This window comes from Columba livia, chromosome 15 (assembly GCF_036013475.1).
Source record: "Columba livia isolate bColLiv1 breed racing homer chromosome 15, bColLiv1.pat.W.v2, whole genome shotgun sequence".
Classification (NCBI taxonomy): domain Eukaryota; kingdom Metazoa; phylum Chordata; class Aves; order Columbiformes; family Columbidae; genus Columba; species Columba livia.
Genome location: NC_088616.1, coordinates 13,817,817 through 13,837,494, shown reverse-complemented (window position 1 = coordinate 13,837,494; position 19,678 = coordinate 13,817,817). Strand labels below are relative to the sequence as shown.

General features: G+C 46.7%; 1 protein-coding gene across 8 annotated transcripts in view; it reads right to left on the bottom strand.

Moving 5' to 3' along the window:
- Positions 1–19,678, bottom strand: part of RNF216 (ring finger protein 216) — an 80,087-nt gene that overhangs the window by 36,118 nt on the left and 24,291 nt on the right. For all 8 annotated transcript variants that reach the window (XM_065031399.1, XM_065031402.1, XM_065031394.1 and 5 more), the window contains 6 exons: positions 18,758–18,872; positions 18,341–18,480; positions 17,350–17,400; positions 16,221–16,358; positions 15,126–15,274; positions 14,607–14,685 (listed from right to left, as the gene is read on the bottom strand). In XM_065031399.1, coding sequence (XP_064887471.1) covers positions 14,607–14,685; positions 15,126–15,274; positions 16,221–16,358; positions 17,350–17,400; positions 18,341–18,480; positions 18,758–18,872 — 672 coding nt within the window. The remainder of the gene's footprint in view (positions 1–14,606; positions 14,686–15,125; positions 15,275–16,220; positions 16,359–17,349; positions 17,401–18,340; positions 18,481–18,757; positions 18,873–19,678) is intronic.

Here is a 19,678-nt window from a genome sequence, read left to right as displayed (position 1 = left end):
CAAATCTAGAAATCTATAGCTTGTACAACAGCTGCAGCCAGAATAAAGTTCCAGGAAGAAAAAAATGCATTTAATTACATGGGTAGGTCACAATTATTCAAGACAGGGATCTCTCACAGTAAAACAAAGTTGCCTCAAAGTATCTGTGTGATTGCTTGTGGTACAAAACTGGAAAAGTTCCCTCACGACTCCTGTTCTTTGCTCTGCACGCCAGGAATTCAACACAAAGGGTTAAAGCCACAGGAAAACAGACTCCAAAAAGAAGCTTTTCTTAAAAAATACCCCAGATTTCACGTGCAGACAGAACAGCTACAAAAACAACTCTGGTTCACGTAACCTCATCTAACCATCCTCCACCCCAAACACGGGAAGGCAAGGACAGAGGCTGAAAACAACAGCTACGAAGCCGAGCGGGCGGCACGCTGCTGTTCCAGGCCGGTTGGGGTTGTGCCTATCTCCATATCTAGAAAGGTCCAATTCTGGGAGGCCAAGAGAAACTAAATATAGTAGCAGGCTACCAGCAAACACACGAACTGGCACGGCTTCCAGCTACCTGCAAGATCCATCCCTCTCTTCGCAGGCTGCTCCGATAGCTGCGATCCTTTCCCTTGTTTGGGGAGAACGTGCCGTAAGGAAGCACTCTGGGGTTCTACTTACCCGGATAATTGCACACACACACTTTAGGATGGAGACAATGCAATAATATCACTGATACTTCTCTGTCACCCCAATTCAGGGGATCACCTGGCTCTTGCAGATTGTTTTTTAAATAAGCTTGACATCCACTTGCAAATCGGAGGTAGCATCCTCATTTTGGGAAACAAGGCAAGGTGTCTTACAGCAACTGTGTCTCAGCAGAGCAAAGACACCCTCCAAGAGTATCTGCTTTGTTTTGACCTCTGTCCTTTAAGAAGGACCCAGAAAGGGGATGAAAACCCAACACATTCTAGCCGCAGACTGGCTTTGTTGGTTTGCATGAAGCTGGATATCACAGCGGGGCTTTTCAATACAGAAAAGGCCTCGGGGAATGATGCTCACCTCGGCTTCCAAATGGCATCTCTGCCACTGACAGCCCACGGATATTGTGTTTTAAGCAGCAACCCTGAAGAGAGACCCCAATTTCGACTGGGCTTTGAGATTTCACTCCAAGGCATGCATGCTCCCAACATGAGAAATGAGGTCAAAGAAGCTTCTTTGGAAAAAATAAATAGAGCAATAAAGCATTCTTTCAGATTAGCTTCACAGAGGATAAATCACTGAACAAATACAACCATCTTATCTTGTTGGCAAATGGTATGTTACAGTGTCCAGCTTCACAGGAAATACACTGGTTGGTCTGGAGGGCAAACTGCCTTTTCATTGTCTAGAAAAATGCTGCTCTTTACTTTTTACAAGATTTGTTTGCTTTTAAAATAACCATATGATCCCTAAGCGCTGCCAAGCCTGCTTTCCATCCTGTCTCGAGGCTTTCCTGGATGCCTCGGGACTTTACAGCAACCTTGCAGCAAAACATAACCTACCTCTTTTTAGCAGAGGGACGACTTGTTTAAGAACAGGTCCCGGCTGCCCTGCTGCTGTTCCTCAAACGGGTGGGCAGCAGCAAGCACAGGACCCCCTGGGTGAGGTGGGTCCCCACACCCTGTTTTCAGCCTCCATTTGTCCCTTCTAAAGTCAAACATCAACACGAAGAGCACCCGGCGAGGAAAGCAGCCACCGAATAGCTAATGGGTGGTTACAGAACCCTCGCTGGCTGCGGGATCCAGCGACAGCTACGCCTGTTCAGTATTTTGGCACTGATTTATGACAAGTGTACTTGTGTTTCCATTAGCTGCAGCTTTCTCGGTTGACCCCTCGGCTCGGAGAAGCAAGCTCGACATTAAACTCCCATCAGCTTTCAGTCCCGCTGACCTCATTCCCAAAACTTGCAGCGATGTTTTACATCAGCCAGGGCTGATACATTCCATTAATGCTCCCTCGACTCGGGGAAACATCTGCTCTGTTTACACTGGTAGCAGCACGGAGACCACTTAAGCATCACCTCTGGTCCCCAAACCCATGGCAGGAGGAGCAGCCGCACACGGGCCAGGCCCTGGACCTCCTGGTCCTCAGCACCACGACTCGGCCATTAGTTATTCATCGGGGCAGAGGTTGCTTAAACCATTGAGGTGTAGGAGAGGTGTTATGTAGTAGCAAAGAAAGTGGTTATCTTCAGGCCACAAGTGCAAGCTCGAGAGAGGAATTTGTGCTGACTCTAGCTGAAGATGAATAGGTTGACTGGAAATAAGGAAGGTTTAAGAACGCCAGAAAATAATGAAATGTTTTTAACCCCAATGGTTTTATGGATTCCTGTGTTCAGGCAGAGATTCAATGGCCACGGCTGATTAACGCAGGTCAGAGCTCACACGGGGAGGGCACCTCTCTTTGTGCCACCTCCCCAATCATCGCACTGGGGTGCTGGCTGCCAAACAGACCCTTGCGCCCCCAGATCCACGGCCAGGGCAGCAGCACCGGCACGGCGGCTCTTCCACAGCAACAGGAGGAGAGTCCATACCGTCTGAAATCAAATCAGAGCTCATCCAAACCAATCCCCCCAGGCACCACCTCATACGCCACAGCTCACCAGCAGCTTCTTACTGGGAAATCCTGACAGCTCTGAAATACCCATTAATGATGGGGATGGTTTTCTATCAGCACCACACACCAGACGGTTATGACAAGTCTCCACCAGATCAAGGGGATGCTGCTACACATATTCCCCAGCATCTTTGACAGTCAAGACCTCCAAATGGCAAAACCCTAAAACACTCATTGCTCCTATTGTCCCACTGTTAGATATGCATTAAATTAACCCCCGATGACTCCTGTTGCCGCTGGAAGCTTTCTTCTCTATTAACCATCTAGTCAAGGCTGTCGTTGCTAAAAAGCCCATCAGGAGACATAAAAACATACAGTGGCCTTGGATATATTTGACAGCATCTGTCACAAATGGAGATAGAGCATGCCACATATGGGGACATTCAGCAAGGCTCGTAAGTTTTTATTGTAATTAAGTCAGGAACACAATCAGCTGTTTCTATCACTATCATTTCACCGGTACAGGCGTTTGCTGCATTTTATGTTTCTGCCCTTTCACAGAGCTTTGTAAAGCTTGGACTATGAGCTCGCACAACAGTTAACACCAAAGGACCACAAAAAGACCTCGATTCTCGCAGAGGTCTTCAGCACTGAAACCACAATTTAAACACCCCTGTAAAAAAAAGGCAAGAAATTCACTCCCAAAACACTTTCACCCCCCATAGAACCGCATGCTAACAAAGGCTGATTTGGCAATTTGGTCAATCCGACCTCACTGATGCAGAATACGATGGCAAGTACTGGGAAGAGAATAAAAACCGTATTTGCTCTCTATCTTCTGTAATACGTCAAGGACAAGTGACACGATCTGCACAAACGCCCCCTGTTTGTCACCTCGCTCCCAGTGTCCAGGTATCGGCAGCGCACGGTTTTGCCCATTCTACCGCAAACCTAAAAAACTGTCTTAAAAAGCATTTTTTGCCTCATCCTCTTTCAACCAAAGAGACGGAAAAATCAGTGGAAGAGAAAGAAGCTGGCACAGAGTGGGACAACTCAAATTGTCCCTTTCCTGTGCTTTAATTCACACGTTAGGGGAAAATCACAGCTGGGAATTTCAATCTCTGGAGCAATTAAAATTAAATTCAGGGAATGAGGCCTTATGCACTCAAAGCTTCATTAACCCTGTTGCCTTTTAATTAAATATGTGCACATGAAATTTTGGACAGATTTTTGCCTTACTGACAATGCGCAGTTTTAATGGCAAATCAGTACTCGCCTTGTGAAAAAAAGAATACTGGGCTCGTAAACTTCAGACCTCTCAAGCTCCACCTATTAAATAGGTGGTAGAAATTAGTGTCTTTATCAGCTCCATTTAATGGGAATGTCTGCTTTCCCTCAAACACCCTAAGATGCACCAGCAAAGCTCTGCTCTGGGCTCATTTCAAGACTACAGGCAGCCCCACCAACACCACAGATAAAATATGAGTCAGGATTTAAGAGCTTTACACTTACAACAATCAGTTAAAGAAATAAAGTTGGCTAGCTAGGGCATGATTGATTTTTTCAGCCCACGGAGTAGAGATTAGAGCAGCCAGCCACTCTTTTAAATACTGTTCTTCCCTACAAAACACTCCGGCCGGCGCCAACGGTGCTGTGCGACCAGGACAGTTTAAAGGATAATCTTTGAAAGGGGATATTGTCAAGTCTGCCCAGCCTAAATATCCAGCTTGCTTGGTGCACGTTCCTGTCTGACTTGTGAGGGAATCGTGCTGCTCGTGTGCTGGCCTTGTGGCCAGAATATAAGTGAAGCACGGTACCGGTTTATCTGGGTGCACAACCACCTAGCAGGGACTGAGCACAAACCGCTTTGATGCTTCCCCATACTCACCCAAAGGAGGGTCACCCAGCTGATGCACACACTGGTCACACATACTGTGACCAGTTACTAGGAGAGGGAAGAAACACACTGTCCAAGAGACTCCTAAGGAGTCACAACATCACAGAACAATTCTGTCTGTCCCCTCAAGGCCACCATCTCCCCCAGGGACACACTCTCGTCCCCTCATCAAGGGTGAGAAAACTGATAACTCTGGCAGAGATTACTTCAGTTCATCATCTTTCTTTTAAAGCATCTCTTTGGGGGACTTCAGACCTTTGCCAGCACACACTGATCAGTTTTGTACCTGTGTTTTCTTGTATTTTGTGACCTATGTATTTCAGCTGTTTTATCTATTTCGAAGAAGAGAGCAGGTGTTTAAAGTGGTTACTTTCTCTAACCGTTGCTTACCATAAGAGTCAATACGCTTTGCAGTAAATGACACTTCCCTTTTCACACGTGCTTCTCTCTCGAGGAGCAAGTTAACACAGCACGGCTGTTCACGCAAGGCCTCCAAGGGATGCCAGGTTCCCAAGCGGGTGTTCTGCCCAATTGAGCTCCGTTAACCAAAAGCAGGAGAGACAGGCAGTTCCTTATGCTTACAGCAGCCCAGGATTCACAGGTTAATTGCTGCATCCCCCAAATAATGTTCTCATTCTGATTCCATAGCAGACGTATCCTCTCACATGGAGCACGGAGGCTGTTTGCTGCTAGAGGATGCCCTTGGTACAACCAAGGACAATCTGAACGCATCGAGCGTGACAGGCTCTCACTGAATGCAAAAATAAAGGCAGGCACTTACGCTTCCTCAGCTTCTGACACCAACAGGGGAAGGGGCTTCATACCACAGTGCCAACAATGAAGAGCACATGAATTTTGTGATGCTTGAAAAGCTATCAGGCAGAACACAACGTATCACTCCATCTCTCCGCTCCTGGAAATTACGGGTCCATTAACCTTTCTGTGTGTGCGAGATGGTTTTCCCATCTGCATGCAGCAAATAAGCACGGAGGACGCGCATGGTGAACGTGCGCAGGTGCGATACCAGGTGAAGGAGCCTGTTTCCAATGCAAACCTGCTTGTACAAAGAGTTCTGCTCCCCAGTTCTGATGCTATCATTTTATGATGGCAACATTTCCTGACCCAGTTTTTATCTTGCTCCTCATTCCTCTGCTACAAGCAGTAATTAGTAATGTCAGTGTTCTGGCTGGATTGCTACAGCTCCATTAATAATGCAAGAGTAGTAACGGAGAGAGACCAGAAGAAGAGAGGCTTGAAGGTTAAAAGCAATAAGGAAATGCATTTTGGGGGGCACTGGAAGGGGAGAAGGAGGAGGAGGAGGAGAAACGCTGGCCTACTGAGATTATAAACCATACACTTCAAAACATATTGTTCCTTTCAGGTGGAAGTGGTGGGTGAGTCAGTCACGGCTAATTAGAAGATACTATGCAAATAAGAATGACACACAGAGGTGATCTTTACTATATTAGAAGAAAACTTCTGTTTCACCTTCTCTTTCCCCGCTCTGAACCTGCTGCCTCACCACTTCGTGTTCCTGTTTCTCCGTTACTCATGTTTCAGAGGTCAATGGTAACCTGGCATCCGACACATGACGCACGCTGGTCTCACCTCTCCGGAGAAACTTCCGCAGAGACCAGCCCGGACCTGCCCACCTGCAGCCAAACCTTCAACACCCATAATCAAGCTGCTCCTGGTGCACCTTAACCCGAGGCTCTGCTGTTTATGACGTGTACTCTGGACCCAAAACGGTGCTGGATTGGAGGAGGTAACCCAGCATCTCCTTGTGCTTCCAAGGCCAGGGAGTCTTCCCCAATACAGATGGCAGCTCCTTCAACAGCTTCACCACCACATAATTACACTGAATAAAGCTACTGGAGCTGCGTACTTGACTATATCGCTTTGAAACTTCTCCCTCTGTCACTTCTTTTTCTGCTAAGTCCAGCATAAAGGGAAAAAAAAGGAACCTACAGGTTTGGTGTTGATTCCTCAGCTGTTCCTACTGCTGAATGGAAACTCGCATTGAGGGATGAAGGGCTAAAACTGTCTCCTGCAGACCAGGATTGCAGCTTGTTTGGGGCTGACTCTGGTCCAACACCGAAAAGCAGGCAACTCCTGAAGGGGCTGGTGCTCCCTACTTTTCTTGAAGATTTGCAAGACACATGAGCTAACTTTTAAAGGTCATTTAATAAAGTTGACCAGCCACGCTATTTCTCTCCTGGTGTTTGGCATTTACAGCTTCCACATGGTACCAGGCATCTTGTTAGGGGTGATGTATGAACCAAAATGAAACATATGCTCTTTCCATTAGCTGAAATCACACACGCCTCTCCCTCTTGCAGTATATATTCCAACGTATCAGCTTATCAACGTTATTATTTAACTGCAGCATAGCTTCCCCTGTCCCTTAAGAGAAGGATTCCAAAGTCCTCCAGCATGAAGGGCTCAGATGATGACCCAGAATGGATAAAAATCCAGCAGGCTCATTCAGATGAGCTCACAAAAAGAGTGGCAAAGGTAGAAAAAGGATTGGAAGAGACCGGCTTGAACTGCATTGCTTTTTTAAAGAGACATTTCAAGTATCACTTCCTCTGCCGTGAGGAAGTGAGAGGAGCTGGAGGTTCTCTGATGCAAACAGCTTCCCCTCTGCGACAATTATATAAAAGGATGAGTGTTTTTAAGAAGAAAAAAAAAGACAAAGGAAAGCAGGCCAGCCCTGAGCACACTGTGACCAAATTAGGAAACAAATTCTACTGACAGCCTCCAAAATGGACAGTGTCTGCACCAGCCTTGTATTAGCTCAGGAAGTCTGCTGACTGTGTCATCTGCTGAAATCTGTTTACGTGCAAACAGAAAGGAGAAGCAAAAACACCTCCTTGTGCTACACACACCAGGTTAGGCCATCTCAGTGCGCTGGCCCAAAGCAGCAGACAGTCATAGCTGCCCTGACACAAAACTATTCGAACCCTCCACTGCTGACTCACATCCCCTCCAAAGACAACTCTGCCCTGGGAGCGCTAAGGTAACAGCGAGATGAGGTGTATGCAGAGATTTGGGGTTTTTTAAGCACATTTTTAAAGTGGTTAGCTGTGGCAGATGAAGCTGAGGTTAGAGATCAGTGATTACTACGACAGGAATGTGAGGGGGAGGCAAGAGAGAGGGAAGACGTAGCTTCTTGACTAAGGTCAGAACGACGTTTTTAATTTAGCTTGGGAACAGCCTTTTTCCATCCTCTCCAACCTCCATTTCCACTGCAGCAGCAAAATGATAACCCTGCTCTGATGCTCTGCAAATACAAGTAGCACCAGGCAGAGCTTTAAGCTTAAATTGGTCCCTGGTGCCACGAAGGTACCGAACAACCAGAGCGGTGCCAGGGCAGCTCAGTGGCATCGCTACCTGCTGCGAGGACAGACAAGTGACCGAGGCTAAGTTACCTCGCTGCTTAAAATTCAAACAAATCACACAGCGTGAGCACTCTGGTCCATACAGAGGCTCAGGGTTTCTCCCTCATATTAGGGTGATCACGTTACGTTATGTTACCCCTCCTTTTGTTCCCTGCGTGAAACAGAAGAACACCGCTCCTCCCTTTCTCATTCAAAGGGATTTAGGATAAAAAGCAAAGCCTAGCTCAGCCTCTGCTCAACGCTCAGCACAACTACAGCCTTCAGGGTCTGGTTTGGCTACAGGACCACTCGAGAGACTTGCCCCAGTTTATCTCCAAAGACATCACACATCTGCACCAAGCACCACACGTTTGCAGCTGCTCTGGGCTGCTCCTTTCCCAAACAATTGCGGCTGTGCCCAGAGAGGGAAGGTGGGACGAGACTCTCGAGGCTGAAGTTTCTGTCCCCACGTGAAGTTGTGCTCAGTTTATCACATCTGGGCCTTTCCTTGGCAAAGGACAAAGCTACAAAGGGAAGATAGCACTGCTACCTCTTATGGACCTGACAAAGAGGTATTCACTGGTCAGTAAACAGTGGGAGAATTGCCTTTTTCACTGAATGGATATTGCTATATAAGGCAGAAAGCAAGCACAGGAGTAAGCTTTGTTGCTTGAAATTGCACTGACTTAACACAGTCTATTTTTAAAGGGACTAGTTTGAGTTCTTGCTTTCAGCAGCTTTTTTTTTTTCCCCTCTAAGAGACAGATACCCCATTTAAACTGACCTCTTTCCTCAGGTCCATTTCCAGGCTGGGCTTTACCCTCTCCTCCTCTGTCAGACTCATTTATCAAGTGGAGCATTTCCACATACCACTGCATAAATAGACTTGACCTTGTAAAAGCAGCAGCACCTGAGCTCCCGATGGAATCTCTCCACCCCACCACTGCAATGAACCCAGGCTGCTCCTGCCCTCTTCCCAGGTGAGGTATTCTTGAAGCTTCTACAGCCCCTTCCTATATGTCCCAAGGAAGACTGGCAGGTACATAAACAAGGCAAGGAGCAATTTTGGGCTGATCATTGTGCCTCCTCTCTAGAAAGGGGTATTTAGGAGCAAGTTACTGCTGGTACCAGTCAGTTCTTGTAGCTGCTCTCAGCCCAGCCCAAGTACACACCAAAGAGCAAGCTAAAGGATTTACCCGGGACACAAGTCATTCCTGGCCCCTGGCTTCGCTGGATGCTCCTTCTCAGCCGGGGAGCAAGCTGTAGGCATGGACTGCCCTGCTTCCAGGGAAGCAAGGAGAGCCCCGGCATGTGGCTTTCCCTTCATCCCCCTCCAAAAGATCAGTATCTCGCCCAGCAGAAAACCAGGGACGAGCAGATCTCCCAGCTCCCAGCACTCCCTGCACAGCTTTGACCCTACGCACCTCAACGGGACACACCACGTGGTTTAGCACGTGCATCCTCTTCCTACACGGGACTGTACGTTTAAGGCTTTGTCGTACCAGGAGCACCCTCCTGTTATCTATCTTCCTTTCGGACCTGGCAATAAAACCTACCGGGGTGTTATCTGCTGCCTACAATCACCTCAACCCCACCTTTGGCCTTGGTCCCTCCCTCCTGCCCATCCCTTTGAGCAGAGATACGGAAATCAGCGGCGCTGCCGGCGATAGCATCGCCTTGCCCGCGGCACCGAGCGCCGCGGCTGCCGACGAGTTTCAATGTCCTTTTATGGAAGAAAAATGAAAATCGCCTGCCCGGCCGTGGAGTGCCTCAGAGCCGAGATGACAGACGGAAACTTGCCATTTGTTGTGGTTTTGGCAGTAACAGAGCGGAGCGTGTTCCCATGCGTACCGCTCGTTTAAAAAGGGTGCAGCGAAGGCACCGAGCTGGAGGAGAAAGCTGAGAGGTCCGGAGCAGGAGGTTTTGGGGATGCAGTGCAAAGGAAGATGATGGCAGAGTCACAAAAAGGTGGCTTAGACTGTTCTGCCAGCTCAGGCAAGCAGGACACAGACCTCAGGACAAAAGCGTACACAGGCATAAGTGCTTCATTTCTAACCCCCGCCCAGTAACACAAGTAGCAAGATCCCCCATACTGCATTTCCCTTTCTTCCCCATCCTAAAAAATTCTGCTAAGCCACATTCACACAGAGGATGGGAATTTAAAACTGGGAGTTGGGCCCCAAGGTCACTGCCATCAGAAGGAAGTTATGGGGGTCTGGCATGAGTGCCACCTTTGGCTCCGCTCTCCACTAAAGCTGTGGGGCTAAGCTCTAAGTAACAATCAAATCCAAATAAATACGCCCAAGGAAAAGCATACAGAGAACAGCAATAAAAACGACTAAACAGAGAATGAGACGGGGCCATGGGACCTTCAAAATGTTTGCGCTGCTGTCAGGAAGCTGAATGAGACAGCAGACTTCAACAGCTGGGAAAACATGTTGCAAAACAAGGAGAATTAAGTAATTCTCCACATGCACATCCTACTCCAAGGCATTTTGGACAAGCTCAATTTCTCCAGCCAGAACAATTCCCCCCCTCCCCCATTGCACACACACCCTGCCAGTCACAAATCTTGATGTAGTTTAAACCTAAAACCACCATACACTGGAGTTAGGAAGGGCAGCTCCGGGCAGCCTCTCGCACAACGATGCGCCCTGTGGTATGTGTTGGATGACATCCCTGGCAGCCAATGTCATCCCCAACACATCCCCTGCTGCTGGGGACTTGATTACACAAACATCTCCCCTTGCACCCTATAAAACACTTGCAACTGGATCATAGGTGGCCAGGCTTGCCTCATTACCTCCCTCTGAAGCACAAACAGCTCCGGGCCCCATCACCGCACCAGGCATGGAGATCACGGCGTTGCAGCACACCCCTCAGCCGCTTCTCTAACTTCAGGTCTTGTTGATCACACAACTATTTATTTCAGCAAGGTCACTCACATCAAAGTCGCTGCAAACCGTACAACGCCACTTGCACTTATTAACATCGGTTGGGGATGCAGCATTAGCACCCTGCTAAGAGACGCCGTGTTCAGGCACGGCTTGCCGGGCAGAACTCTGTACAAGCTTAAACCTGCCTCGCTTCTAACAGAAAAATGAAGCTTCAAAGCAGCTGGGTGCATCTGTTCCTAGCCAGCACCTTGAAATCAATCCTGAGACACTCTAGCAGCTTAATAACAAGCCCCTTAAACCACCACGTCTTAGTCCTGCAAATGAGAAGTACACACAAGGATTGCTGTGGCCAGAGAGCCTAACCTGAAGAAAGCAAAACAGAGGAGACTTTATAAGCATTGATGTGCCTGTGTCAGATGGATTTTTCCAGCATGATAGTTCAGATGCCCAGCAGGCAAACCCCTTCCCTACACACAGCCCCAATTAATGGGACGCGCTAAGGACCCTGAGCGAGGGCGGCAGCTCCCGGGTCCGAGGGCGATGCAATTTAGCACTGCACAACCACACGCTGCTGCCTCTCGGTGCCCAGCCTGCACTCAGTGCAATTAAGAAATAAAAATTAAGCCATGCAAAGGAGTTTTTAAAGAAAAACTCTTGGAAACGCAAGCTCCTGCAATGTGGCCTGGCTATGAAATGCGTGCGGAGGGTTTTGTGCACCGAGGGACAGCGCTGCTCTGTGCATGCATCATTTCCATGGCAACTGCAGCTTTTACTTCCCCATCTCTTCGTGCTGGCTGAAAGCCCCGCAGTGCTTTGTGCTGAGACTGCAAAGAGGGGAGAGACCATCTCTCCCCCACCCGCAACACGGCGCCGGGGACAGCAGCAAGCCGGCCGGGAACAAAAGCCTTGTCTTCACCAACAATATGGGGTCTTGGGAGGAGGGAGGCAGAGCAGGAAAGACACAGAGTTCCTTTTCTGGTGGGAAACAGCACTTCCCCCAATGTGCAAAAGTGCAAGCTCACTTCCCAGCGCTGCACAAGTCAACAAGCAACATGTGCCTTGCCTGGTTTTACCAGAATTACCAGCTTTGGTTTGCTGGGTCAAAGTACTTGGAGGAGAAACGCACATCATTAGAGATGAGAAATTCAAGAGCTGCTTCCACGCAGGGATCCCTGTGCAGAATAAGATGGAGGGTGACTGAGCGGGCTGGCAGACCGCTGTCACAGGGGTGCCTGGCCCCATGTGCGGTCAGTGACCCATTATAGAGCAAAACCCCAAAACTCAGACCGGTCTGAGCAAAAGCTGCATCTCTCCCAGGACCAGCTCTGACCGCACACACACACACACAGGGGAATGCATCTGTAGGGTGCCTTGGGAAATGTTTTTCCTTGGCTAATTAAGCTTTTTCTCCACCCTGCAGTTTGTGACACTAAGATTCAAGCCCCAGCCACTGAACTAGGAGCCAAAGCTGACAGCAGGCAGCTGGAGCCGCAGTGGCCACGGCAGATGGTGCAGACTCATGTCCTCATGGACCAGCAGCTCTGCCCGTTGCTGGGGTTACAATTAGCCACATTTTGGTCCCTGCAAGGTGCAAATTACTTGAACCACAGGTGAGATGCACAAGAATGACCTGGCTATGCCTACAACTCTCATTACTGAGCCCAACACACACATACATACAGCCTAAATGAAGGTTTCCAGCTGGTTCCCATCACTTTACAACCCATCCAGAGCTGGCCTAAATGATCAATCAACCTCTCTGCAAGATGTAAAGGAAAGCCTGAGAGTATCAACATGAACTCTCAAAGCGAGACAAAGGATCCAGGTGATGGAGCACAGGAACACAACAGGTCCACCATCTGGTCCTCCTCTCCCCACTCTTGAGGAGCCCAGAGGTTTCAGGAGAGGCACATTTTGACCTTTCCCTTTCCACGCTTCCCCTCGCTTTAGGTTCAGCTGTGCAAGTACAGTCCTTCCAACCCGGAGGGACTCCTTCCAAGGATCAGTCATCACCAGCACAGAGCCTGCCAGAGGCACCACTAGTAAAGCCAACGCATCCTCTCCAACCTCTACAGAGCTCCCCAGATAAGCCCTTTCCTCCCTAAGGGCAAGAGTTTCCTGCAAGCAACAGCATTAACCAAAATCCTTCACTCTGGAGAGAGGCAAGATAGCGGGAAGACGAAGAATCATTGCAGTTGATGCTGTGAAACACCACATCCTGCTTTCCGAATTCCTCACCCTCCGCTTCAAATCCTGAAGTTGTTCAAGACTTCTAAGAAGAGCACAAAGCTACTCAGCAGATTTTCAGCTAATGAATCAACACAAGCTGTCCAGGAAACCAGAAATCCAGCCCACTGGAATGCTGCAAGCCCGGGGAAGGGGGACAGGCAGTACGCTAGGAAGGAAATGAAACAGCACACCAGAAGGAAAGGGACATCTCAGCAATGACCCTTCTTACCACAGTTACTGTGCCTCAATATACATTTTACAAAAGAAAAAGCTACTTCAATTCGTTTTGCACATTGAAGCGTTCGTGTTGTTCAAGCCTGAATTTTGTTCTGTGGTGCTGACACATGTACATTTTGAAAACAACTCGCTTTTTGGGAAAAAAAAAAAAAGATTTACACATGAATCTTTACACACGAATCAACATTGCCACCTAGTGACCAGCAATCCTCCTTGCTCACGACACTCGGCTGATCCGTCACAATCACATCTCTTTCCCAAATGCTAGAGGTGGATGTTGTTATAACAAAATGTTATCTGCAGATAGAGATCTATAATGGAATCATGCTTCTTTCATAAGCCTCTTTCCCCCACCAGTAAGTTCAATTTTCACTATGGAATGCAAAGTTCACTGCTGGCAACTTCAATTTTTCCAGACAACAGAATTTGACGTCCTATTACTTTCTTATAGAGGCAAACAATGGTTATCATGTCAATACGAGAACCCAAAGCTACGGCAGCTACAAGCATAAAATTAATGCACTCAAGAGGAATTTCAGTGATTAGCAGAAATCTCTGCTGGGGGACAGGCAGTTCCCTGCCTATTGCACAAGAATTCACTGCTGTGGCTGAAGTTACGCAAGGCGCCTCGTAGCTTCAGTGCTAAACACTGGTCTCTGCTCATTGGTACCAGGTGTAAATAGGGTTCTGCAAACATTCAGGAGACTGGGAAACACGTTTCTATGCTTCTATGTTTCCCTAGAACAGTTGGTGCAGGAGCAGCAGCAAGATTTCCCCACCCTGTCCACCATTGCGCCTGGTGGTTCTCCTGCTATGGCTATTAGCAAACTGAGCAAAGCACAAAGATCTTCTGCCCTTTGAATGGCCACATCTCAGTGGGCTCTTCAAACAGGATTTTTTGTCACTTCAAACTGAATCTGTATTCAGGTGACAGCATAAAAGAAAGAGGCAGACGTCAATTCTCTTAGGGATAGCACATAAGGTTGTTTCAGAAGTTTCATTAGATAAAAAAAAAAAAAATCACAATTTGGTTTTACGTCTTTTAAACACCCAGTTCCATTTTCACCTGAAACATTTCTGTATATGCAAGACAGCAAGCTAAGGCATCTAGAAGCCTTTTTTAGCCAACATCTTCCACGGAAATAAAGGAAGATATATATATATATATATATATATACGCACACATACACATTGGTGTTCTCTTTATCAACAGTGTCCTGACCAGCCACACAATTTTATAGAACATCAGCAGGATGCAGCAAATACTTTGGCTGCTGCCCCCATCCAGCAACATTAGATATTCATTCACCTGCTAGGAGAGCGTGAGTTGTCCTCCCAGCTCTCCCGCCCAACACTTCAGAGGAGACCAAACGGCAAATAGCCCCCAATTACCTTTCTGCAGCGGGGATTTGGGCAGCTGAACCGTTCCACGTCATTGTCCAGAAGAGCTGGGAAGTTACAGAACGGACACCTGCAGCCCCAAATAAGATGCCATTAATGCAGAGTGTCAAACGTATCTTTGCTGAAAGCGGATTTAGTTAATAAGGCTGCCAACCAAACGCCCGCCACCAGGATGTGCTGACTACTGCCTTTTTGCTCATATTTCTTCGATCACTTCCCTGTTCACAATCAAAATATTATACGCTCAGCACTGCTTCTGACTATGTAATTTAGAGGATCAGCACAGAGCTGGCAAGCAAGTCTTGGGGGAGACAAGTCTATTGAATTTTAATCTGCTCCTAGTCAAAGGCAGACCAACCTGAATAAAAAGAGACCTGGGAAGGCAGAAGCCTGAATTTATAACATAGCTCTTTGAAAGCTCTGTGTCTCATAGTCAGCACACATTTAGAGTTTCAGAGAACAATTTTTTACAACAGTAAGTGCAGTCTGCACCCTCGGATGGACACGTACCTGACAAGCTCATCTGCACAGGCAGCAGCCACCTCCTCCTCGGCTTTCCGCTCATAGTATTTACAGAGGATGTTTTCTGGAAGCACCTTCTCCAGCTCGCTGGTGGGGAATGAACACGTGCAACTGCCTTCCATGCAGCTGAGCTCTGACTAGGGTTGGAAGGAGAGAGCTCAGGTTCAGTACAGCACCAGCAAAAAGCAAGACCTAGTTCTCAGAACAATTCCATATATATAAACCAGTGCAAAGCCTTGCCTAGGGAGAATAAAGCCAAAGTCAGCAGATGACTGCCAGAGAACGGGTTTGCTACGGTAAGAACAAGACAATTTAAACAGATCAGGCCTCAAACCTTGGGCATGAAGATGCTGTTGACAGCTGGGATCACAGTCCACTCCAAGAGCACATAGCAGCCCATGATCACTCTGGTCTCTGCTCACAAACAGAACGTTGTATTCTTGTCAATATGGTAATAAATACAGCTGATGGTTTATATGTTTATGTGAAACAGAGATCCCAGAGTACAAAAGCATCCCACAGTTCGATCACCACAGCTCGAGGCAGAGGAGCATGCAGACCTCAGAGCAAAGTAATTACTCATTTATAGCTCAGCTAAGTACCAGGATAATTGGAAGCTAAACTGTCAACTAAGGTTAGCTGTACCATAGAGGAACCAATCCCCAAATTCAGTTGGGATCACATTTCGAAGGACAAACACCCTTAGCTAGGAGGAGACTGGGTAAGTCAGAGGTCACAGTGTGTTCTCTGTGCAGATACCACTGGTTTATTAAGTAGAAAATAAAAACCACACAAGTCCAAGTTATTGTTGTTACTATGAATGCTGTAGAAAGTTTTCCTAATCATCCACATTGTTAGGCATGAAGCACAAAAGACAGACGTTGGCAAAACTGAAATCCTGTTTAGCAAATATCCCATTTTGAAGTGAGACTGACTTGTTGGATTTCAGGACACAAGTCCATTCAAATATTTCCTTGGAAGTGCAGTTACATCTGATTTAAGCAACACCACTACACAAACCACAAAGTGATCTCCCAAGAGCAACTGACCCACTTTCTCCTTGTCCAGTTGGGAAACTCTTACCTTCCCAGAGCCAAAGACTGCCTCCTGAGCGTATTTAATCAGGCACTCCTTGCAGAACAAGTGACCATCTGCACACTGGGTTAGCTCTTCGAATGCAAACTCCCCGTAACAGCAGCGACACTCTATCATCTGACCATCCTGCAGCCATAAACAGAGGTATCAGCACGATTGCCATCAAAGCATTGATAACTATAGCAATATACTGGCACATATAACTGCAAGCCACAAGCAGTGCCAGCACTTACTCTAAAAAAGAACAACAGATATATACCACTCCATTAGATATCCTATTTGGTGGTCAAAACTCAGACCAACGAGAAACTCAGTTTTAAGTAACTTAATACCTGCATGTCCTGCTTGGCAGGTTCTAAAAAGCTACAGAACACACAGTGTTCTAATAATTCGTAGTTCACAGGCAGAAAAGCATTTTGGGTTTTGGAAACTGCACTTGCAGGGAAGCAGCAGAGAATACAAACCATTCATGTGGGGAAAGCCAACCTTCAGATCTGCTGCCCTTTAAAGGAGCATTTACCCATCTGCCTGGAGAGACCTTGTCTCAGGCTCTTCTCTGCAGGGGTGGAAAAGCTTGTCACTGTTAAACAGTAAGTACACGCACTTCTTCAAAACTCCGACATCTTCTCCAATGTTTGGAGAGAAACAGGCATTGAGAATGAAAAGGTAATCCACAGCTGCTGAACTGATCTCTAACTTTTCTCTCTTTGTTTAAAGGGAAACATCTGATTTTCAGGTTTTTAAAGAGTCCTTTCTACAAATGAGGAACGCCTTTTCACTGGCAGAGCTCCAACAACAGCCGTGATGGTGGCAGCAAGAGCAAACCTGGTCCTATTCTATTGCAATGTTTGTTCTGGCCAGTAAAGATACAAGCAGCAGCTGACTGAATTACTACAGATCATTATGTGCATCAATACTGCTGGACTCAGCTCTTGTCTACCTTTTCTAAAAGCCAGCCAACACTCTGCAGGTTTTGCCAGCTCAGCAAAAGCCGCACGGTACAAACACAGCTTCAGAACAGCTCTGTTCCCAAAGCCAAAAGAGTCCGTGAAGTAGCAAGTGCAAAATATTGCCTATGCGCAAGCTGAACTCAAGGGACCACACTATAGATACTGACCTTCTGATACTGCTCCTCATTCATCTGCAGAGCAAGGAGAAAGTCTGCATGCTGTAAGAGAGACACGTGCATCTGTATTTATGGAATAGATAAAGCAATTTTCCAGCCTCTCCACTCTTTTACATTATCTCAGGACTCACAAACCACTATAAAAGCCTCACTGTCTGCTTACAGCATCACTCAGCCCATCCTTCCAATCCATTAAGCCATTTATGATTCAGCTAAAACAGATGGGAGAAGCAAAGATAACAAGAACAAAGAACCAAATTCTGTATTATGGAGGGCTGCTGGTTCAGCTTTCCACGGGCAGAGATGATCTCACCCAACGGGCCCCTCCAGAGAAAGCCCCAAGGAACATTTGCTTTGTGTTTAAAAGGAGACACCATCCATCTGCCAGAGAGATGGGGTCTTTAAGAAGCTACTTTAGCAAAGACCGTAGGCGCAGAGCTGTGAATTCAGTCTTGCCTCAGACGACAAGGGGAAGACAACACAGCAGCGGGTCTTGCAGGGTTCTGCTGCGAAACACGTGGTCCTCAGCACGGGACAAGATGTTCTGGAGACAGGACCACCAGCTTGGGGGAGGCGGAGGGAGCGGACAGACTGCCTTGGGCCTGGTCGTTACTCACCACCAGCACTGAGCCACAATTACAAGCCCTAAAGCAGCAGAGAAGCTTGCTAACAATTAGAAGAAATAATTAGTAAAGCTTTTCCAGCTTTGTAGTAAAAAAGGTCCAGAACGGTGTTTGCAAAAGTGGCAGCTATACATTTGAATATATATGAAACTCCAAGCTTGTTTTCTTTCCTTCAGAAATGAGTTACTTGGGAAAAGTCATACACATTAACAGGTAGTAAAGCAGCAGAGATAGTAAATTATTCAATATTTTGTTCAACTTTAATTTCTCAAAGAGGCAGATTTCCATGTTTGGGGCAAGACCTCTACCATAGCTGAAGATGTTTGCACCACAAGATCAAAGCAGCTCCTACCACTCACCTCTGCCATCTCTTTAACTTTCTGCTCATAGAATTCCTGCTCCCGTAGCACCGGTGGGAGAAGAGAGAGTTTGTCATAGGACCTCCAGTGACGCCTCTTATTCTCCAGGAAGAACATGCGCTTCTCGATTTTCACATCCCCTAAAGCAGAGTTAATGATAAATGACATGGGATGGAGCAGCCAGAATAAAGCTCCAATCCTTCTTCCTCCATGCACCACCAGCTGCATAACTTCAGCATCTCCAACAGAATGCAGAGCTACTAATGAAGAATATCTCCAAAACAGACATCAGACAGTGACAGAAACATCACTGTTTTGGGACCACATCCCTTTTCAATAATAGTACTTTCCTGCCACAAGCCAGCTCCGCTTAAAATAACAACACAGAGGGCACAATGCATACAGCTTGGTGTTTACCTTGCTCAAATTTGAAGTCTATATAGGAATACTGATTCATTTCTTTCCTCCTCTTTCGTTTCCCACTGGTTTCGGGAGACAGCTCCTGCCATTTTTTGATAGCATCTGAAAAGGTCTAGAAAACAACATACAAGCTTAAATCGTGTCTGTTCCTGGAAGAAAGCAGAAGCACATACTTCAAATCAAAGTACAGTACAAACATGTGCATAAGACTGATCCAAAACTGGAAAGCCAAACACCCTGTATAGAGGCAAGTGTACCTCTTTCCTTCGCTCACCTTGTTACTTTATGTACTCAACAAAGCAATCATTCCATAAAAGCAAAACAGTTGAATGATACCTCACTACACCTCATCTATTAACTCTAATACAACCTGAGTCCATTCCAATGCAGAGCTGGTTTGGCTCTTGTTTGTTGTTGGGTCTTTTTTATCTAATGAAAAAACGAAGCTCAGATATTCAGTGCTCAATCAAGCAAGTGAATAGACCAGGAGTTTTTGTTTTAGTTAAGTCCTGGAATAGCAGAGAAAGAAGCTCAAGCAAGAGGAGCATATCAGAGGGGTAGAGATCCATTTCAAAAGCTTGAAGCCACATTTACATTGTTAATACTTAAAACAAGTGTCTTTGTACTCTTATGAGGAATACAGGACTCATTCTACAAGTCACAGCAAGAAAAAACAGGACTGTGAGACTCTGGCTTCTCTCCAATTACATGCAGTCAGTTAACTAATACCAGTAGTTAAATATTTTAAGATTTAGCAAAATGTCTGGGATTTATTGGCAATTATACCACACTTCAGCAGCAACATACAGGAACACTTCTCAGTTTAATGCATTGCCTACCATCAACTAGCTCGTGTCTCCTCCATTCTCCTATTACAGTAAAAACTTCCTGCAGTGTTCTGTCTGGCTAATAAATTTT